The sequence below is a fragment of the Cygnus olor genome, chromosome 4 (genome assembly GCF_009769625.2).
Source record: "Cygnus olor isolate bCygOlo1 chromosome 4, bCygOlo1.pri.v2, whole genome shotgun sequence".
Taxonomy (NCBI): domain Eukaryota; kingdom Metazoa; phylum Chordata; class Aves; order Anseriformes; family Anatidae; genus Cygnus; species Cygnus olor.
In genome coordinates this window covers 16,058,173-16,081,250 of record NC_049172.1, presented here as the reverse complement: position 1 = coordinate 16,081,250, position 23,078 = coordinate 16,058,173, and the positions used below count along the sequence as shown (strand labels likewise).

At 47.3% G+C, this 23,078-nt stretch overlaps 1 protein-coding gene across 1 annotated transcript in view; it reads right to left on the bottom strand.

Annotated features, from left to right (window-relative positions):
- SEPTIN11 (septin 11) overlaps positions 1-23,078 on the bottom strand; it is a 58,270-nt gene that overhangs the window by 10,965 nt on the left and 24,227 nt on the right. Inside the window, 9 exon segments of the mRNA XM_040554731.1 lie at positions 2,603-2,735; positions 2,738-2,789; positions 3,820-3,952; positions 8,473-8,641; positions 10,370-10,466; positions 12,216-12,377; positions 14,553-14,739; positions 17,136-17,331; positions 20,921-21,035. Of these exon segments, the coding sequence (XP_040410665.1) occupies positions 2,603-2,735; positions 2,738-2,789; positions 3,820-3,952; positions 8,473-8,641; positions 10,370-10,466; positions 12,216-12,377; positions 14,553-14,739; positions 17,136-17,331; positions 20,921-21,035 (1,244 nt within the window).

Genomic DNA, 23,078 nt, shown 5'->3' with positions numbered 1-23,078 from the left:
TCATCAGTGCCTGCGTCCCCACCTGCGTGCCCCTGCCCGGCTGTTGCTCTGGGGATCCCCTGTCTGGCCAGGTAAAGAAAATAAATGCACTCCGAGCTTCTGCCCTGGGCCTGAAGTTGTTCCTGCTGCCTGAGCTGACACGCACAAAAGCCTTAGAAAAACCAGGATGTGCTACAAGGCAGAAACATCAGCATTTCCCTTTAAAGCTTCCGTTAGCAATTCAGACACTACAGAACCATTGAAGCAGTTGCTGCACCTGGTGTGGAGTGACACTGAAAGGGCACACTGCTCACAGACGTGCATGTTCCTCATGACTGGACTTCCGTAAATGTATCAGCAAAGCAGAAACTGCGTTGTTTGTCACAGCTGCTAGAAACGTCAATGAATCACACCCACAACATTGTGCTTGTACCAACCAACTTCACAGAAGCAAACAGTAGCTAACCCTGGCTACCAGAAGTTACAAAACTTCCCCAACCATTTCATACTACTCTTGTATCTCAGAGGTGGAAATAATTGATTGCAGAGTTCTTAAAAGATATTTAACTACCGACTCTGTTTCAGATAAGAAAATGGGTCTTGAAATTTTTCTATTGTGTTTAGAAAATGGGCCATCACGTCTGAATTCTCAGGTGAGAGAAGACGGCGTTTCAACCTATCCGATTCACAGGCACCGTCGTGGAATGGCGTGTCAGCATGCTGGGACAACAGCTGCCAGACACTTATTTCTACAGTTCGGCATACCACTGGTCGGTCTGTAATGATTTCGTTAACCAAGCAGAGCATGCAGCACACAATCACTCTACATATCTCAGTGGGTGCCGAAGGCCAAGTTCTCAGTCCGCATAGAGCAGCACGGCTCCATAGGAGCTACTTCAATTTACATCAGCTGAGGAACTAGCCCCAGGCCCACCCCTCCCGCCACAGAGGAAGGCAGGGGCAGAAGCAATGAATGATGGTCACCGACCCAGTAGTAGAGACAGGGGATGTACAGTAAGCATCTGCATAACTTCCCCAACTATAAGAATATATTGGTTTATATGCAATGCAGCAGAGCCTCACAGGCCCACCCCGTGAGACAGCGCTCAGGCCTGGCTGAAGTCCTCAGGTTAGCAAGGGAGACAGAAGTGTCTCTATCACATTCCTGCCAGCATTTTGGTTCTTTCAATGGTTACAGCTTAGTGTTACTCGAGAAGGTTACTCTGCCAGAGTTGACTTAAACACACTTGGTATTGGCTCTTAAGAGAAGCGTGGAACTGTCATTTTTGTGTGTGGATTGAAGAAAGAAGCATTTCCCAATGAGACTGGCTGTATTAGCATCTTTACAGCTTTCCTGATTGCAGTTATCAACTAGTGCCGTTATCACAAATAACCCAGAAAAGACTTGCACAAGTATCTCCTTATTGGGTATGGAAAAAGTGGATGGAATTTACAACAGGAGGCTTCAAAACAGCCTCTGTACAGTAACCTGTTTTGCTTCGCTATACAAACAAGCTGTGCAGTCTACTTCACCTCTGCAATGTTTATCTGGCTTCACTATACATACCACATCCAAGTAGATGTTGTATTCTGCTTTTTAAAGGATGGTGAAGTAGCCAGTATCATGTAATAAATATGAGACTTTTGCACTAATAAGCAAACTAAACATAACCATCTCCAAGTACAGGCTGCAAGAAAGAGATTACACCAATTTGGATCAATCAAGAGGTTTTCAGCAAAGCTCTGCGGGGACTTAACTCTGAGCCCAAATCAATGGCAATGTTCCTCCAGTTTCAGCGGAAGCAGAGTTAGGTCCACGCTGAGCACATCTGAAAATCCTGCCTCCCAGTGCTGACCACGGGAAGGACTGTCCACAGATAAGCTCGGTTTCTACTGAAGTTGCAGAAATCTCAAATATTGGAGGGTAGAGGATTATACTCCTAGTATACAAATATAAAATAGTAGAAAACAGTGCTATTGTCTTTACTGAAAGGTATGGGGGGGTTCTTAGCTTATAACGTCAACTCGATACAAGTACAAATGCCATTTACCTGCAATTACGGTACCATAGTAGTTGCTTGTTTTTTTAAAAAACAAAGAAAACTTCTCATCTTTAAAGCAAGCTTCCAAGTATTCACTTTTGGCACTAAGATTTCCATGTCAAAATAACATGGCGGTTTTGGTTTCTGATCTACTTCTACTTACAACTATAACCTTAAAGAATGGGAACTGGGGACTACTGTTGGGTGAGAGGAGGAATGGGTTAAGACCCATTTTAAATTTTGGCTCAGGCAGATAAATCTGCATTCGGAACAACCCAGAGCTATTCCAGAAGATGCTGGACAGATCACGGGTCAAACCTCCACCATCTGATTGCTCTCCCATACCAGTCAGACTTCAGTCAGACTTCGACAAAATTTGAAGGTACTCTTCTGGAAAAAAAATTAAGATCATGTCCCTGGCCCACCCTTTAGAAAAAAATATTTTATTTGATCAGGCTGATAAAAGCCCAGTTTCCAGTCTGGTAATGGGGAAAAGCAAATACAGACATGCAGCAAGAAAGAAAAAACAACCCCCCAAACTGTAATAAGCCCTACAAAGGATGTGGGTGACATCCGCTTACTTTTTCTTGTCCTTGTCTTTCTTGGTTTGTTGAGAACCTGCCTGCTGAGCCTGTGACTGTAATAGCTGAGCTGCTGCCTTCTTCTTTTGGAAGTTGTTCAGCTCTTCCTCAAGCTCCTTCTTTTTGTCTTCCACTTTTTCTTCTCTTCTTGGTGAGTCCTCTTTAGATGGTCAAACTTTTCATGGAGCTGGCAGGGCAGAGAAAATAAGAATTATAGAGGGGAAGGGAAGAACGTTTTACCCCAACAACAGGAAACAATGCCTGAAGTGGTCCCACTAGCACTGGGGCCTCACTGAGTTGATAAGTCACTGACCTGTCCCCCAAGAAAAATCTGCCCTCGTGAAAAAATGCAATGGACACACACACAGAGTAAGGATTTAAGTTGCCATAGGAATACAACAGGTCTCTCTCTGTTTCCAAGCCCCACGTTCCATCCCTCATTGCCTTGTTCCTAGTGGACTCTCTCATGCTCATACAATGCAAAAAAAACCACAGCCAGTCAAGCTGATGCTCTTTACTGGGGCACTCCTCTGTCCCTCCATGAGGCCCGAGAAACAGCTGCCTCCCCCGGCAAGATGTCTGTGTTTTCCCTGGCCCACAGCATCAGCTCATACACACTGAGCAAATCACAGTAGAGCAGCTCCCAGAGAGCTCTGTCACATCCCTCCAGGACTGTGCTGAGCTGGACTTACTGCCCTCTGGGGAGTCTTCACCTACATGCTGAAAGTCTCTAGACAGGAGTGACTGCTAGTGGGCAGCACTGGTTGCAGCACAACTGGAGATCTGCAAATCAATGTTACTTCAAGAAGCAAACATTCTCTCCTGTGTGTGGGAATGAAGAGATGAGGGAGCAGTGAGAACTATGACGCAGCAAGGCTGGCATTTCTGTGGAGCCACAACAGCCACAGCAGTTGTTTCTATCACTGCAGCACCTCCCACAGGCTTCAAGGTATATATCCTCCTTCAGATGCTCAAAACCAGGGAACACTGCTGCCCCATTTTATGGGCACAGTGCTTGTGTGATGAGGTCACACCACAAGCCCATGGCAGGACTGGGAACCAAGTCCATATCTGCTCCCTCAAACTGTTTATGCCTGGCAAGCCCTTTTTCGTTCAGGCTTGATGTTGGAATCTAGGTGCCCGCATCCTCAGGGCTCTCTTGGAAAAATCCCAGCTCAAACTCTCATACACAACCCTCTCAGTTATGATATACTCACATCTTTCTCAGCTTCTTTCAATTCTGCTTCCTTTTCCTTCACTCTCATGACAAACATCTGCCTCATTTCATCCTCCTTCTTCTGGAGTTCACCCAGGAACTCGTTCCTCTTTGCTTCGTAAGTCTCTTGGAGACTGTCAAAACACAGAAAAAAAACAAAGAGTCAGAGCTATGTTTCAAGCAGAGTCATGAGTTTCCAGCCTTTGGTGATCTTACCGCATCGTCCCTTCACAAAACGTCACCAGAGGTCCCCGACTTGCAAAAAAGGCATGAACCCCTCCACAGAAACCTGTCCTATCGTGTTAGATGGCAGCAACAGGGGTGGCAGCGGGGGTACAAACCGGCAAGCAAAAATGAGCACGCCATTAAGGATGCTGTAAATCACTCAGCAGGCAGGATGCCTGTCCTCCAAAATATACAGCCACTGCATAAGCAACCTCTAATGCTAGCACAGCTTGTTACCTGCTTGATTCACACCTTCTTGCTTCTCACGCTGTTTGTCCTGAATCTCTTCATTTGAAGTGCAAGGTTTGTCGAGCAGAGACAGGCATATCAGAGAGCAAAATCTGGTTGTATGTAGTTCATTAAGCATGATGTTGACACAAAGCAAAATTAACTTTCACATTCACTGCTAATGGATTCAGACCAGGAGCTTTATTAAGATAAAGCCACCTTGGGAGACTTCTCTTTCTCCTTTAGCTCTCAAGGGAGACAGTCTTTGCAAATGACTGGCAGCATTCCTGCTCCAAATAACCACACCACTGGATTCTTTCATTCCTTTATTCCCCCTTCTACTTCTTCACATTCCTTTATTTCCCCAGTACTGAGATATCACAGCAAATATTTGGGACACAAACACATTGTCCATGCACCTCTGAGATTTTCAGGGCCTCGTAGGAACTCTGGATGCCAAATTCCTTTTTGTTTTATTCCTTACATGGATTTGGGTATTTCAGCCTTTACGATAGTGTGGGAATGATAACTACTTCCCCAAGAAGCTTTTCTGAAACTGCATTTTTCAAATGAAAACTCCACTGCTATCAGAGAGATGCGCTGCACGCATGCACCTAAGGAACGCGTTAAACACTGGGCCAGTGGGACATTTCAATCCCATTAAAACCAAGGGTTTGTCTTTCCTAGTCTGTGGCTATATTTTTTTTTCTTTGAACTGGGGAACAAAACTGGACACACAGACTCAAGCCTTGGACTAACGCTGCTAATTCATGGGCACTTGGATTTCCTCTTAAGATACTCCACCAAGGAGCCGCCTGAGCTGCTCTTACATTAAACAGCACCCATCACTGTGAAGTAACCTCACGATTCCAGCTGACCACAGCAGCTTCCTAAACAACGAACCAAAAAGACTCACTGTACAAATCGCAGAAATCTTTTCATGTGAGAACAGAGCGAGAGGCATCTTTGGATTCTGAACTCAATTAAGAACCGCTCCAGTCACAGCAGATAGAGATTGGGCCACTCGAATCAAAGCCTCCCTAAAATTCAGTCTTGGACTTAATCCTCTGACTGCGGACATTAAAACCCCCATTTATAAACCCTTCTGAAGTGACTGGCTGGAGCCTAGGAAAACTCTCTGTGCGGATTAGTCTTTGCTGCTCAGTGCCCAGAAATGCAATCTGCAGTTATTGACATCCTGTCCTAGGGAGCAGCAGAGCCTTGCGGACTGAAAGGGAAAGCTCCGCATGCTGTGAGTTGTATCCTGCACTGCAAACCTTTCCTTGCACAGCTCACTTCCAACACTGCAATGCCAGGCAAGCAGAAAAAGGCTTGCAGGAGCCAGGGCAGAGGCTTGCTGTTAAATTTTCCCAGGTTCAATTCTAATCCCAGCTTCAATCAAATATTTGCCAGAACCCAAAGCCAGAAAGCCTAAATCTCTACCGAAGTGACTCTGACTTCCAGAGAAGCTAAGTTCACAGAGAAACTGGCCCGGCAACTCCAGGCTGCATATGAAAAAACACTTCCAGCCCCAGGGAATAACAGTCCAAACCAACTGGGATCCCTACAGCTTCTCACAGACACAGATGACAAGGGAATTTGCTTTTTAAGTACACAAACATATGAACCTGGGTTACAAGAGCATCTGCATTCCCCAACACACATAACCTCACACACACTGAAGGATGTTCTTGTAAATAATTGTCTTTAAAAAAATATTTTGAGAAAATTGACCAGAACAGAGAAACCAGCCCACAATGGGCGCGGGTCAGCAGAGGGGGCTCTGTGCAGTGGAGGACCCCATTTCACACAGCAAAAACCTATGGTTCTGCTCGCCAGGGCTCCCTCTTCCCCTCCTGCAGCCAGGACAAGCTGTGCAGGGTCTCTGCCAGCAAGGTCGGTCTCGCTGCCACCACCAGCTTCCTTTCTGCACACCTCATGCAAATGCCCACACAGCACCAACAGTTTGCTGGGGTCTTTTGCCCAGCTCGCCCCGAGATTTATGAAGGGCTCCCTGGTGCAAACTGGCTGAAGAGCAGTGGTCTCCCAGTACCAGCAGGAAAAGCACGGCTTTGGTTGCTGGTCTCAAGAAGAACAGAGAGAACCAAACCTCCTTTTCCCCTCATTTCAGACATACGTCAGCCTCAAACAGCTTGGGTTCATGGGTTCTGTTTGTTTATGGGAGAGAGGGAGGGAGGAGGCAGCCAGAGCGAACTGTTCTGAACTAGCACGTACCAGATGGAGAAATTCTGTACATTTTCATTTCCTTTCTACTTATAGCTTGGTCAAAAGAGGCCTCGTGCACAGGAAGCAATGGAAATTCCTCAGATTCCTGGAAGGGAAGGGCTGAGCCCATCTTAAGCCATTGCTCTCCAGAAAGGAAATCCAATAAAGCTTCACACTTGGGCTCAGTAACAGAACTCAGCACAGTTTCTCCACTGCAAAAGAAATGCAGCTGCATAGCCTCAGCAAGTCACAAATCAAATCCTGAACTGAAGCAAATTCTGTGTTGTGGCACAGGCCTCGCTCTGCTCTCTGTGGACTGCTGTTTTCCAGAAACAGAAGCACGAGGCCCCCTGCTCAGCCTTCTGCTCTGGAGCCCACCTGGTTTTTGCCCATTGAACATCCGAGATGAATTGCATCTGTGGTGATCTGCACAAGCCAGCTGCATGTCTACCATCTCAAGACTGGCATGTCAATTCCTGACATGCACGTGTGCTACAGAGATAAACCAGTGTCAATGCAAAGATACTTGAGTAATCCTGATTCCTTTCCCCTGGGGCAGAGAGGAGCGTGGGATGCTGCTAAGGCAGGGGGGGCAATTACTGGGGAAAAGGTGGGGAGGAACAGGAAACGGAGGAAGAAAACAAACGTTCACGCCCAAATTCCCACACAGCTGATGTTCCTGGCTAATGACTTGGGCTTTGGACCAATAAAGCTGTCAGAGGCGGTATAAACTTTGTAGTTAGAAGTAAGCCAAACCTCAAGCATCAGACCATAGCACTGTCTTCACACGGCACCTTGCACCAGCTGTGGAAAACCCTAGGAGAGTCAACAAGAACATTTATCTCAGGATCTCCCCTTGGTGACCAACCTCCACACATGAATCGGCTTCATCTCAGCACTGACACAGCTGCACTGGATGCACTTTTTAAAAACCCAGCTGTTGTACCTGGCAGAGTGAGCTGGCAGCAAAACAGTTGAGTCTACATTGGAGGAAAGGGGGCACTAACACATCACCTTATGATTGCAAAACCTGCCTTGTTCCAGGGGCAGAAAGCATCAGAAGTTCCTAGGGAATTTGCTTTCCAAAAATCAGCTTTCCAACTCCAACATGAGCTTTATTCCTGATGACTTGGCATTTTTAAGCTGGAGTGTTAACTGATGTTAACTGTTCCCCGTCAGGCATGCCTACAAGACCTGATTGCAGACCAACACACCAGCTCTTAACCATGTTTTACAAAAACATGCCCCCTTCCATGATGCTGAGAACACAAAGAAACCTGGAGACAGTAGCAATCCTCCTGGCAGGCTCTGCATCACAGCAGCCTCTCTGCCCAGTGGAGCAGTGGACAGTAAATTCAGTTTGCAAAGACCAGTGAGAAACTGCTTTCCACTGGAGGACTGTTTAGAAATCACTCCTTTGGACACCTTTTAGTACCAGCTGATGGAGAACAGTTAGGAGATAGACTGACAGGCCTTGCAAGTGACAGCCAGCAGCTTACATTTGATGTGACTGAGTACTGGGAGCTCAAAGGGTGCAAAGAAAATTGATAAATATTAAGTAACAGGATGCGGGAAGGTCGGTGGACATGTACTTCTTCCTAAATTCCCAGGTTACAGGTTTTTCTGAAATGGGGCATATCCTGCTCTCAAAAAACATTGCCTTCAAGCACCCTGGTGATATCTTCCAGGCTCTAGAAAGCATGTACAGCCCTCCTACATGGTTGCAGACATTTTCAAAGCATTAAGGCAAGAATTGGCTTTGTCAACCAGCCAAACTTCTCCTGTGTTTTCCCTGTACAAAGCATAAGTCCTGGGGGCAGGATTGCATTGCACAAAGTCTTACTCCCCAGCCACGCTTCAGATCTCAGCCGCTTTAAGTGACCATGGCTATTCCCTCCATGGTCCATGCAAATGCTGGCATCCTGAAGACCTCACAGCTCTCTGGCTGTTCAAGGCCTAAGTTATCTTTTCCTACCTGAAAGGCTTGCTGTCTGGATCCGTGTCCTTGAATCCCATTTCTTCTAGCTTGCAGCGCCTGTACAGCTCGTAGTGTCGGGTGTGTGTCTGCTCTCTCAAGTCCTCCATATTCACTCGGATCAGCATCTCCCGCAGCTTCACAAAGTCACAGTGATTTTCATTTTCGACTGCAAACAAGACAAACCATCCACAAAAAGAACAAAGAAGGGTCCCCCATTTCCCTGGACCCAGGCCCCAATTTAGCAAGCCTGAGAGGTTTTCAAGCTCACAAGTACAGCTCCAAGACAGGCTGCACCAAAACATCTTGCTGAACTGGGGGTGAAAGCACCCCACGCCAAACACAGGCGTCAGTTCAAGGCCTTTCAGTGGAGTTGCAAGATTCCTGTGCTTCCCATCTGTCACAGAGCTGCTGCCTCTGTACAGCCCTGCACCAGCAAGGTGATGACGACCCATTTGGACACAGGATTGCACTTCCCACTCCAATCCATTCTAAATGTAAGCCACCAACAGGGGCCCAGGCAGGCAGCAGAAACTCTGCTTGTGGCCATGGTGAAAACAAAGGATATGAGAAGACCCTGGCAGAGATGCTGTAATCATGCTTTCATAACTATTTCTATGCAGAACATGGCTCCGTGTGCCCTGGCCAGCTCCTGGGAGAGCAAGCTGTTCAGCCTAGACGAGTCTGCGGCCAGAAGGCTGCACACAGTTTGGGTACGCTTAAAAATAAGGGGTGGAAATTCTCTTTTTAGGATACAACCGCAAGCAGCAGGCAGCTCTGCTGCTAGCAGATAGCTCTGCAGCATGCCCCTGGGGACCCAGCAGAGCACTCCAGCTGCTCCCCCTCAGATCAGAGCAGCTGTCCCAGAGGAAAGACAATTCAGGGCCAGATCTTCAAAGTCCCTCTAGTACCCAACTACATCTCTTAGACTATCTGGTCTTAGTTCCTGGGAACAGCAAGAACCCAGCAGGCTACATGTCAAGTACAAGACTTAGCAAACATTAACTTCTTTCCTAACTACCAGTTATCTCCAGTATTACCCCATGGCGTACACAGCTAAAGACAGAAAGTCTGAAACTGCTTCAGGGTCAGATTGTATTACTGAGATAAACTGGGTGAGTTTTGCAGAATTGTCCTGTGGATGCTCCCCTGCAGCTTGCTGGGATGTTCTCCAGTTGAATAGTGCAGCTGAAACCACAAACAGACCACCACGGTCTCAAAGCTTTACTTCCCATTGCTGGTTGGGAAGGCAAGGACCAGCCTGTTCTTTGGGAGCTTTGGTAATGTTTTTTGTATTTTTAGACATTTGGTATGTTTGCCTGGGCTGCAAACATAGCCCAAGCCAAACTTTGCTCTCCAAAGGTGCTTTTGGTTGACTTTATGAGGGGATTGCATACTCGAGCCACAGGTCCACGTTTTAGGATGCCGGGAAAAGACACACCAAGCAGTCAGTGTTGAATTAGTTCTGCTCCCGCTTCAAGCTGGCAGGGCAGAGCACCTGCTCCCCTCCCCGGAAAAGTCCCCCAGCTACATGTTAGTATGCTGGCTTGCGTGTCAAGTCCAAACCACTTGGCTGCCCCAGCCTTCCCCATTGTTCACACTTTATTGCTGGCAGAAAAGCACATGGAACAGAGAAAGGTTATTATTTTTTAATTAGAGATTCAACAGCTCCTAGTGAGGTTACCCTGATCTTTCCCAAAGCAAGTGGCCACGCTGAACCCCACCCACCCCCTCCAAAACTAGCGTTAGGTTGCAAAGCCCTGTTTTCACAGAGAAGACAGAGTGGCAATCTTGCTTTCTCAAGACAGATTTTGATAAGGGGCATTCAGAGATCACTGCACCTTTCATTAGAAAGAGAGAAGATGACAAGGACTCATTCGTGATTTCAGTAACATACCCTGCACAACGCCCCAGGGGTACTGCCTGGCTTTGGCCATCTTATTGCCAATCTTCACTTCTTCAGTGCTGCCAACTACAGCGAATGGAAGGTGGACCTACAGAGGAAAGGGACAATGAGGTTAGGGATTTCCTTTCTTGCCTTGCCAGGGACTGTTTCTGAAGAGAGCTGTTTATGTGGCAGCTGTGCTGGATTTAAGTTGCTTAAGTGCCTTTCCAATTCAGCTGGTGTTTTAGAAAGACCAGCAGGACAGCCTGGATTAAAAACCTTCACAAAGTCCAAAATTCTGCAGTCCTAAAAATAAAAGAGATGCACATATTTTACATGTAACTACAATGCACGACTACGTTCAGCACAGAAAAAGGCTTACAAACTTGAACTCTGAGGAAAAATAACTGTCAAACAGTAAAAAAAAAAAAAAAAAAAAAAAAAAGGAAAATAAAATACATGCTCCCAAGCAAGGTAGGCTAAAAAACTCAGGGAGTTTCTGCTGCTAGAAATAACTGCTAATGTTTCCTCTTAAAAAGGGCAAAACTGTGTGCAAGGGGAAGAGCCGAGTCAACCCAGCCCAGGGCAGACGTGTCTGAGTCACCGAGCTCTGCTATGTCCCGGTCTCCCTGTGGGTGTGGCGGCAACAGTTTGGGATCTGCTCCCAGAACCGCGGCTGCTGCCAGGAGGGAGCTCGCCTCTCCCGCCAGCTCACCCCCCTGGCTGTCCCCTGCCCAAACGGCACCCGACAGGGCTGAGCTCAAGCTCTGGGAGCGCACGCCTTGGTCACCAGGTCGTGGTCGCAGGCTGGGCAGGAGGGAAGAAGCCAAGCTGCAGAGAGGACGTGATTAAAACTGGCAAAGTTTCCCAGCAGCCAGGCTGCACCAGAGGAGGGCAGGGCATGCACCGCACATGCAACGCCCTGGCAGGAGCACATCCCTTCCCTGTGCCAGCTTCTCCCTGCTGAGAGCACAACACAGACAGAGAAAAGCAGGAGGCGATACAGAGGTTTGGAGAGGGTCTGATATCCAGCTGGGTATGAAAGTTTCCTGTCTACAAGCAGCTGTGCAGGGAAACTCCCACAAGTCTTCAAGTTGCAAGGAAATGGCTTGCAATGCCTCTGCTCCCTGTAAAATGCAGATAACTCAATCTTCTGCTCATTTTACATGAACTTTCTTTGGGACCAGCACATCCTCTTGGGCTACATGACCCCCTAAAGCCACCCAAGGGCCCTGAGGGCACTGCAGTGATGCGGGTCACTTCCAGAAACTGTGGGCTCACACTCTTCCCCTTGCACTGCAAGTCAGGCCCATGGTGAATTGTTGTTACCCAGGGTAAACTCTTGCTCTACCACAGCCTTATTTGCCCCTCATTTCCTGTAGCTATTGCTAGAGGAAGGGGAAGGAGGTGAAAGCCAGAGCCCATGCTGCTGATGGCCGCTGGCCCTCCTGAGAGCTGGAACACACCGACAGCACCCCCGCTCTGGCCGGAAAGCAAAACAAAGACAAAAGTGATTCACCCCCACGAAGCAATAAGTGGTCGTTTGGGACAGGAAACCCAAACCCCAGCCCCCTGCCTGACCTGCCTCCCATCCTCTTCCTTTCCTGAGATGGGAATACTGCAAGAGGGGAAGGATATGAAAAATGCCCAGAGGAGAATTGTTTGTCAGACAATGAAGTGTATCAGGCCAGGCAGCCCACGTCTTACAGGTATCTCCAGCTCCAAAAGCCTTCCGGCCAGCCTGATCTCAGTGCTCAGACTGGAGTTTTAAAGCCAAAAGAAACATGGCACAATGTGCCCTGCCCTCAGGGATAGGCCCACAGAAACCAAGGCAAACAAAACTCAAAGGAAAACATACGCTCATTGTGGCATTTATCTCGGCCACTGTCTCTTCATCCGTCGGGAACTGGTAGATCTGGACGCCGTTGCTGACCAGCTCGCTCATGATTTTACTCTTGAACTTGTGCAACTCGTTTTTTGCGATGGTGTCAGCCTTGGCAATGATGGGGATGATGTTCACCTGCAAGACAAGGACAGCACCCCATGTATAGGGCCATGTTGTGTCACTGGGACAGCACATGGCACGTCCAGAAGCACCGCCAGCCACCACCCAGCCAGCGGAAGGCCTTCCCTGCGGCTGCTGCTGGCAGCACCCCTGCCACAGACAGGATATTCAGGCAGCAGCAATGATGGCCTTAAAAAGAAGTCGAATGCAATTTGGCACCATGCTATTTCCTGTCGTATTCCCCTCCTTGTCCGAATCCGCTGGACAGGAAATGCTGTCACAAACCATTACGAGCTGTTCCAAAAAAAGGAAACTACTATCTAGGCATTGCTCTGAGCTGCAGCGGGCTGGAGGGCTGCAGGCAACACGCTCAGACAATAGCCTCCTGCGGGCGTTTGCTCGGGTGCTGTTATCAGGGACATCCAGGTTTGTCCTTACACGGCTCGTAGATGACCAAAGAGAACAGCATGATGTGGTTAACATAAAAATTAAAGATGGGTTTCTGGTACTCTTCTGTACACACACAGTTCACAGTGCTGGTAGCAGGATGGCAAAGAGCGGCAGCATCTAGAAGCAGGAGCGATATAGCATGGTACTCTCAGTGTAGCTGAACGGATCCATGCTCAGCGAATACCTGCTTTGCTGGGAGAAGGTGAGGACGTGTTAGGAGGAGGAAACCTTTCCTTTCCTTCTCACTCCAGACAGACAATTTCTTCCTTTGATCTTGCAGGATTTACTTTACCCTCGCTCTCCTCCCTTGCAATGGTGGGCAATACTGCTAGTGTGGAAGACGTTAATATTAACCTATACAAAGGGATTTTATCTAGAGTACTTGAAAATCCCCTTACGCTACATCACTTAATTCTGTTTGGAGGATGTCCTGGAGTTATTAAATCATAGAATCATAGAATATCCCGAGTTGGAAGGGACCCATAAGGATCATCGAGTACAACTCCTGGCTCCACACAGGTCTACCAAAAAATTCAGACCATATGGCTAAGTGCACAGTCCAAACGCTTCTTAAAATCCCCTTCTGCCAAAAGACAGAAGACAAATGCCAATTAGCTCATGTTGGGTTAATCTCCATAACCCTGTTTTAAGTTGACTAGAGCAGGGATCCTTCTCCATCACTGCATAAAGCCCAATCGATAGGCTGCTCTAGGAAGTACAGAACCATTGCCATTTATCTTCTGCAGAATCAGGATCCAGTGAGCCACAGGTGCAAAGTGAACAGACTTAAATTGCTCAGTCATGGTGCAAAGAAGCACAGGCACCTCATTTGAAATACTCGTTCATTTTACATTTGTACATCGGTTATTTTTCCTGGAAGAAGAGAGGTCAAAACTTCTTAGGTTATCTAGTAAGAAATCAGGCTTTAAACCGCAAGTTTGGTTCCTGGTTTTGCTAACAAAGAACAGGAGGCTAACACGTTTATTCAGATCCTTGTCGTTTATCAGATCGTGGTTACAGTAACACTACAACTGCCTAGAAGATCAAATCACTGTTTGTGTCTAGAGCATGCAGACACAGCATTCGGATCTGTTTTTCATTGATTGGTAATGTGTCCTTAAGTGCTTCAGATGTACTTCTCCCCATCTCACACACACTTCCACAAGGTTTTGTACTGAAACCTAATTAATCATTGGACCAAGTGAAATAGAGATGGCAACCATATTTTATAAGTGCTAAACTAGCAGAGTTCAACTTAAACCTCTCATTTTTATTTATGGATTGAAAGAGGAAAACATCCTTTTTTTTCCTTCCAGCAGCCACCTGGTCTTTCAGTTGTGAACAAATTTGCCACTTGTAAACTTGGCCGAGTTAAACCACAGCAAAGCAGCAAGAACAGTGGGCTCCTACAGCATCTTAGCGCATAGTTTCATGCTCTCAGACTTAGTTTTACAGCATAGCTGTGGAGCAAAGCAGCCCAGTTTCCTAACCAGAGATGGGACTGGAAGAGGGTAAGAGCCCACACTCTTATTAAGTCTCTGCAATGTATGAACCAGTGAATTATGAGCTATCCCAGCAGCCAGCCCAAGGTAATAAAATTTTCACACCACATCTCTGCAATCCCCACTGCTGAAAACAGCTGGTGTTTCTCTGTGCAGGTTTAGCCAGGTCTGTGGCATGGTCATAAACCCATAAAAAACAGCAGTGCCAAGCAATGGTTATAACAAGGGCAGCAAGTACCTTACTGTCAAGCTTCTTCATGGTGACCAAGTCCAGAGACTTCAGTGAGTGTCCAGTTGGTGCAATGAAATACAGGCAGGCGTGAATTCTGGTGTCGTGGTAATTGAACAGGGATCGCTTGATCTTCAGCTCTTCTTGCAAGTAGGCTTCAAACTGTGCATCGATGTATTCTACTATGGGCTTGTAGCTGATGAGAGAGAAGACACAGCACTGAGCAAACCAGGGCGTTCACTGCTGGGACCACACAGGTCACTGACCAGGAAGCTTCACAGGTGCTCTGCACATTAAGGGGACAAGTGTTGCTCACAGGACCCTCCCTGCCCAAGTTACAGTCCCTTCTGACCAGGTTTGTGTTTCTGCTTGAGGCACAGAGAGGTTATTATGGATTTATTAGCAAGGAAGAGTGGCAGAAACCCTGGAATTTAGGTGCATGGAAACCACGCAAGGCTGCTATCCAGAAGAGAAATGTATTTTGCAGTCTCTCCCATTAAAGCCTGAACGGCTGCTCTGCCAATGTCATTGAGAATCATCAGAAACAAGAAAATTTAACTATGAAGTCACCACCTACCCTAGCTTGTCCAAAAGCTTATCTGTGATCTAAAAAGAGGAAAGGGAGATTTGCATAAGGGAAAAAAGGGAACCTTTCAGGAATTGAAACTCGTGAGCAATGCTCAAGAATCACTGCATGTTTAAGACTGTTTGGGCAGGATCGTCTTGATGGAGAAAATTCGGTCATAATTTAACATGCCCTGATTTAATTTATTGTCCTGCTGGAAAGGAAACTTTTCCATTTGCCCCTTCGTACACCTCAGGACCTCCAACACATGGAAGCCTTCTAAGGAGGGCACTGAGACCAGGACAATATTCCTACTGCCTCAAGTACTGAATTCACAGCAGCGTTCATGCTTGCTGAAAAGCAGCTGTGAGGAAGAAAGAGGCAACCAGGTGTTTTCAGGTTCTCCAGAAACAACTTTCTGACAGGCAGCCAACAAGGTTTTGGTCCCTTTGCTCCAGATGCCAGTGCAGCTGTTCGAGCAGTTGCTGAAAAGCCTGGATAAGGTAAAAGACCCTTGCTCAATTAACCAAGCAAGAACTACGGCAGAAGACAGCCAGTGCTGCACAATGACCACTGACACCAGAGACCCACAAGACACTACTGAGCACTGTTTGTTAATTTGCGGGCACAAAATGTTCACAAAATCTCACTAGGCAGGTTTGCAACATCACCTTACATGGGACAGATCACGTTGAGAAAGACCTGTAGCAAAACAGAGTGGAAAAGGACGGGTCGGACTTGAGCCAGGAGCACAGAGAAACCCCAACTGCTGTGGTATTGTGTAGGGACACAGCAAAATGAAAGCTGTCCCTAAAAGCTGCCCTGCTGCCCTGTAACTACCCCTCTCCCCAGTGGCCTGAGAGGGAAGCTGTAGGGGCTTCACTACCAATACTGCTGGCTCCTGTCTGCCGAATGAAGCAAATGCAAAGCGACCCGGCAGTAACAAACTGCAGAGCATCCCCACTCTGAGCACCTGCTCCTCTTCTGAGCAGCTTTTGTTCTCGCCTGAGAGCATATGGCAGTGTCAGACGCGCAGAGCTTCCTCCAGCACACATGCCTGTCTCTCTGCACTGGCTAGGAGCAGGAGCAGCAAAACAGAGGCAACAGTTGCACCTTATTGTCAGGTCAGGAACAGAGGAAGCATTCCAGAAACAAAGCATTGTAAAAATAATAATTTCTAAAAACTGAAGAAGTTTTCATTGTGGAACGGGAAACAGTACTTGTTCCATCAAGTACCTGTTCAATTCCTGTTCTGCTAACAGGAGTCTTGGTGGAAGCTTCCATTTTAAGCTTGCATTGCCAAAGAGCTGATGTCACCTACCTACCAAGCACCCTAACAGCTTTTGCTCAGTGCACATGGTGCCAGACAGCATGCCCTCAATTTGTTAGGTGCAGGGAAGAGGGCTGTAAACAACCCTCCAGAGGGAGCTGGGATTACTGTAGTGAGGGAGTATATGGCTCTAAGACGTAGGAAATGCATTAATTAGCTTATTAGCCATGATCACAGAACGACTGGTTTTCACACAACAGAAAAGCCCATATGGATGCACACAAGGGACTGTGTAGGCTGCCCAGAATACAGGCTGTCCAGAGTATTTACTTCATGCGCACAACATGAAAATCAGCACCTAGGCACAAGGTTAAAGTAAAACCCACCCAGACTTTGAGCACTGTGGGATGGTGCGAGCACGAGCTACCATCTGAGTCCCAGCCCCCTAAGAAATGGCAATGCACTTGCAATTTGAGCACACATTTTCAAATGTTTGTGTTTCAATTCAAGCAGATACTTAAACTAAGCTGCACAGAGACAAGGAGAGCAGAAATGCAGTATCAGTTTTGGAGCCTTCTAGGTGATTTGTTTGTTCTTCACTTCACTTTCTTGCCACTCCTACCTGTCTTGCAGGGCCAGCAATGCAGGATCAGGAAACGTCCCCAGAACAGCAGGGGACCTACCCTGGTCCCCACAGAGGACCGAGCCCTTCTGACCTCAGAGCACCTCAGCACAAGGATACAAGAAATAAATTTACCTGTCATCTTTGTTAATTTGATCACCAAATCCAACCGTGTCAACAATAGTCAGCTTCAGACGGACATTACTCTCCTGGAGCTCATAACTCCTGGCTTTCAATCTCACGCCAGGCTCGTTGTGTGTCGCAGGCTCACTTTCAAACTTCGTGTTGAACAGAGTGTCCATCAACGTTGACTTGCCGATGCCAGTTTCACCTGGGCACACAAAGGCAGGGTCAGTACAATGCCACCCCTTGTCCCCAGCTCAGTCTCAGGCACATTCACCAGGTTAAGGAATTATTCCGCTTTGGTAGCGGTGGAATTAGGCTACACACCCACAGTTAAGCAAAGTAATCCCTGCAGGAACACATCTTTTGAGAAGGTCCCCATTTTAGCAATCCCCCGGGGACCGAACTAGGGACTTGGCAGACATCAGGAGGTGACAGTAGCTCTGGCTTCTGCTGGGCTCTCACCCATTTCCTGTGCAGGTCACACCACACACCCTGCAGACGTCCCCAGTCAAAGCACCACACACCGGGGCTGTGAATCCAGAATGAACCCCTGCCAGGCAAAAACTGCTGCTCCGACAGACACAGAGATAAACCAAATGCCTTCAGAGCTAAAAGCCATCACCTGCAGGTGAAGAGCCTGGCTGCTGTGCTGGGAACAGCAAGGGAATTAAATAAAAAGACGTAACAGTTTTAAGAACAGTTACTCAGACATTTACTGAGTGAGGCCCCCTGTGTGGAGAAGGGAAGGGACCCCGTCGGCGATGCACCAGCAAGTGCCTGCTGCTGCCAGAAGCTGGTTACTCGACTTGCTACGCTGGCAGTGCAGGAAAGACAAATGATCATGCCTTTCCCAAGGAGCTATTTGCTTCCAGCAGTGCTCAGCTGTTACCCGTGGTTTTTACGTTAGTATGACCTGACCGGTGCTGCAGGCTCCTTCCTGCTTGGTGGCATGAAGAACCCCAACCCCCCGCCCCGTCTTGCAAGGGACATCTGTATTGAGGACAGCACGAAGCACTTCTACTCAAGAAATACTTAATTCTATTTTAGCAGTGTTGGCCAAGTCCTAGCTCTGACACAACTTTCTTCACAGAATCAAACTGTAAATTCTCTTAACCCTAAGTTTGATTCCCAAGGGGAGATCTGGCTCTCCACGCTTTTACGTTTCTGTTGTTTTTTTTTTTTTAATCCCAAACTCAATTTTTCTTTTTTCAAGGGAATTACAGAAAAGCCCATAGGGAAACTCAGGCAATGAAAACTTGAGACAAGTACATAAAAAGTTAAAAAAAAAAAAAAAAAGAAATAGCACACTACATAAATACCAACTTTTTAAACTATAACAGGTCAGCTAATCCCCTGATGCAATTAGTAACATTGATGAAAGCATTAGCCTAAATCCCATTTTGAAGTCAGAAGTGTCTGCTGAGCATTACCCTCTCCAGCTGCTGTGAGCAGGAGGGGGCTGAGGGGACATCCTGAGGTCACTCCAGCCCGAGAGAGGCCAGGATTTGGGACAGGGCTCTGCACTGCAGCACGCAGCTCTGGCATTTGCAGGTCAGGCTTGCGAGGGGATCCTACCCCAGCCTCTCTAGTGAGTTATGCTGCCATTCATCACCTCTGACACATGATGATTAGCCAAGATTTCAGAAGAATTTCCTCTCTGCATATTATTTCATGGCAGAAATGCCAAGCTGCATCTCTTCTGGTGAACTGTAAACCACATTTGCTGTGGCACTACAGTTAGCATTGAGGCAAACCACTCGCTTGTGAACAGGACCTCCCCTCCAGAAAATCTTAAATTCAACTGATTGATTAGTCAGTGCAAAAACTAAGGTGGGAGAAGGGACCCTGCACCTGGGATGGTCTCCAAGCAGTTCTCTGGGTTGTATGCAGCTTTCCTAGGATGAAAATCTCTCTCTCAAAATGTGCAACCCCCCCACTTAGAAGACCTCAGCAGTATTTGCATCCACAGAAATGAACTCTGCTATTCAGCAACTTTGCAATACTCGATAGTTCACTTTGCTGGCTTTGACTTTGACCACTTCTGTGCTAGGCTCAGGAAGGTAAGGGATTCTTTACAGACCAATAAAACAAAATCAGCTGCACGCATGCCTGTCACAGCTTTCCTGACCTGGGAAGCCACAGGATATAAAGCAAACTTCAAAAGAACAAACAAATGAAAGAAGAGAGGGGGAAGACAGCACCTATGCACAAGATGTTAGCTCCAAATCCAGGCCCACATAAAGCACAAGCCACTTGGAAAGATCAGCCCTAAGCTGATGGCACAGGCTGTTAAACTCGGCAGCCACACATTTCAGCGAGCTCCTGATGCAAATGCAACACTGCTGCATGCTGTGCCAGATGGACTTCGCAGCATTTCAGCCATTCACCCTACAATTAAAAGCTTCGCATTACCATGGCAAAGTTAATTGTGTCCTTTCTCAAAACACAATTTCTAAAGTTTCTTTTTTAAGGGGGGAGGTTTCTCCTCTTTGGAGAACTGCAGCAATTTGTATGAAATCTTAATTTGGGGCTAAAAATGGTTGATCAGCACATTTTATAAGAGAAAGGAGTCGGAGCAAATTGCTATGTTAATGGAGACATATCAAGTCACACTAAGAGAGGAATATTTACTGCCAGAGAAAAAGGCAATTAATTTATGCCATTTTGATCAAAGAGCTGCCTGCTAATCGGGATGTTCCCTGCTGAATTTTAAATGGTTTCATGCTGCTAGAAGCATCACGTGGTGGCTGATAGCCTGAGCGTGCACAAGTATACTACTCTCTTATCTCGTTCTTCAACATGCAAGGCTACAGAGAAGAGTCAAGTTTGTTCCGCAGATTTTTTCAGATGGCTTATCCAACACTGCAGACAAAGTCTCAGCTTGCCACAGAAAAATCAGAGGGCTGTATTTTTTTCCTAGCTAATTAACGTAACTTGTTAGAAGGGACAATATTGCCTTCTTAAGGGCTTAAGTGAACAATGCATGAACAGATGTTGTTTGTGGACTGCTCTGTCAGATTAGTAGTAAAAGCCAGCTTTTTTGTCTATTTTGTCTCATCACAGGGGACACCTTGAAGGTGTCCACCACCAGGTCAATGCTGTTTTGGCACACAGCTCCCTAGGGCTGAGCGATGGACTTCTATCTGCACAGAGTGCAGAGACAGCCAGTACCTTTCTATATCCACAAGAATCAGGTACCTTCCCATATTTCACCTCTGAAAAATTGAGGTAAAATAAGACAATAGTTCAGGCTATAAAACCAACTTGCAGCACCCCGATTAAATGCAGCAGAGAACAGGTGACAGGCTTTGTTCTCAAGTACATCATTCGGCGACTAAAAATGGCATCGTTTCCAACTGGAAAAACTAAGAATATAACAAGACAGGCAGACAAAGCCTGGAAGGGAAGGAATGCAATTTATTGAGAAACAGCCTCTGCACCTAACCCCAGGAGAGACAGATTTAAGTTAACATTCTTTTAAAAATTCATTTAGTTCCCAGATCAACTTATTTTCCTTATGGCAGCCTTTGGGAAAAGCAAGATTGCAGAATCATCAAAAGGGCAGACTAACACCTAGAAACTCCGATATTTTAAGTCAAGGGACAGGAGGGGGAAAGGGAAAGAAGAGTAGATTTTACGCTGGAGTAGCTCTGCAAAGGAACAGTAACTTTCATGCTGCTATGGTCAAAAAATGCTGAGGTCTTACCCCTTGGACAAGGGAGAAGGGGCTAGTTTAGGGATGCGCGTGCACCCCTTGGCGTGAGACAGCTGCCCAGCAGTGCAGGACGACTTACCCACGCAGAGGATGTTGAAGCAGAAGCCCTGTGACGTTGACTTGTTGACCAGCTGATCGGGGAGGCTATCAAAGCCCACGTGGCCGGAGAGGGACAGGTTCCTAAGGTCATCGCTCTGTAAAGCCAAGAAGAAAGGCAAGTAATGGGGACACTGAGCAGCACATTGCACCCAACACCCGTCAGGGTGACACGGGAGTTTGTCAACACACGTGTGCTGCAACGCTTCAGTATGGCCACGACGGGACATAGCTGACACTGCAACAACACCTCTGAGGCCAGCTACATCTCTTCCCAGCTTTCACAGGCCTTGGCCAGAAGGGGAAAAAAGCACACACGACGCTCTGTGGATGCCTTGGTTTACAAATAGCCTCGTCTGACACGAGGTGGGAAAGCAGGGCACCGTTCCCAGTGCTTCCCACACAATTTATGAAGCCGTGCCACTGCTCAGCGCCTCCAGCAGCACGACACCAGGCCAGGCACCCCAGGAACCCCAGCTGCAAGGTGCCCCCAGGACCCAACGGGGACCTGACTGCTCATGCCAAAGAGCCAGGGCTCTTTCATGGGCGGTAAGGTGGTGGCAGAGGAAGGAGATGTGGAGCAGCTCCAAGATTATATTTAGGACTTCTCCACAACAGTTGTACAGTAATTCACAGACGGGCTTGGAAAAAGCAGCCAGCTGGGTTATCTCTTTCCCCAGCAAATCGCAGTTATGCCAACATCCCCAGCACAAACAGACTCCGCAGCCCTGGAGCAGCTCTGCTGTTATTTCAGACCATCTTTCTCCACACGTTTGTCCCTAACTTAAGGCCTTAACTTAACTCCCTAACTTAAGACCTTTCTCCACTCCCAAACACTTCCAGCAGTCACTCCACCTAAGCTCTGCTGCTCAGCTAAATTCCAGCCTCAGCCTGGCTTAAAGGCGCTGGCAGCACCAGCTCCTTTTCCCCCAAATCAGCGTGCTTTAGAGCAGACAAAGACACCCTCTGGTTGCTAAAATAAGAATCAAAAGCAGAGGATGACTTGCCGCTTTCTGCACGATGGCTGAGCGTCCCCGCTTCCCTCCTCAAAACACGCAGACCGGCCACTGGTTGCAGTTACAACAGGGCTGGGAGCTGCTGAAAATAACACTCGGACTAAAAAAAGAGAAATTCTTTAAGACAACGCATAGAACAAAAAAAATCTTAGGTCTGGGCTGTTGCCATATTGAAGATGGATGGAGCAGGGGCACAGGGCTCCTGTTTGCCATGCACCTGCACTGGACGCCTGAGCCCTCCCTTCTTTGGCACCTGGACCAGGCTCGTCTGAAGGTTTATGGCCAATGTCCTGAGTGTTCACCTCCATCCCTCCCTGCACTGGAAGCTATTCAGCAGCATGGAACCACAGGAGCTTAAAATGATTAAGAGATGCCACCCCCTTGCTATGGCTGGAAAAAAACAGCACAAAACCACCCTCCCTCACCTCATTTACCCACAGCAGTGATTTTCTGGGAAAAGCCCCAGACAATGGAAGGACACCCAGGGATTTAGCACGCTGTGAATGGGTTAAATTGAATATTTGTAACATAAGTATTTTTAAAACACCAGTGGGCTTGGGTTTATGGTTAAGTGAAGGGAGTCGGAGCAGATCCCAGAAAGCAATAGGTGCCCATGACTCACACGCTTCACAGAAAGCGGTGGGTGTTAAACACCCCTCAGTGCGGCACCAGTATCTCCTTCTCCGATATATTTTGGGAAAGCAAGTACTGAAGTACTGCCTCATCATCAGTTACTCAGCAGGAACAGGAGTTAGACTCATCTCCTGCATCTGTGTCAGTTATTTTTTTGCTCCACGTTTTTATTATTGTTTGTTCCCCATCCCCCTTTCTTTTTCTGCAAGTGGCAAACATCAACAGTGGGGAAACCAAAAGCCAGTATCTGCACGCTTTTCAATGCCAGGTATTTTTCCCAAGCCGTGCCACGTAACGCAAGGCAGGAGTAGTCTGATATCTGCCTGGAACAGCAAAACCCCAGGAAAAGCTCAGGAGCCCAAGGCATGGGCAGAGATGAAACGCAAGCCCACGTCACCATCTCCCCGCAGTGGTCTCCAGTCCGCAGCACATCTCACTCAGTAGCGAGGATATAGAAAATACCTCAATTTCTGCTGGGGTGTTGCAGATCTG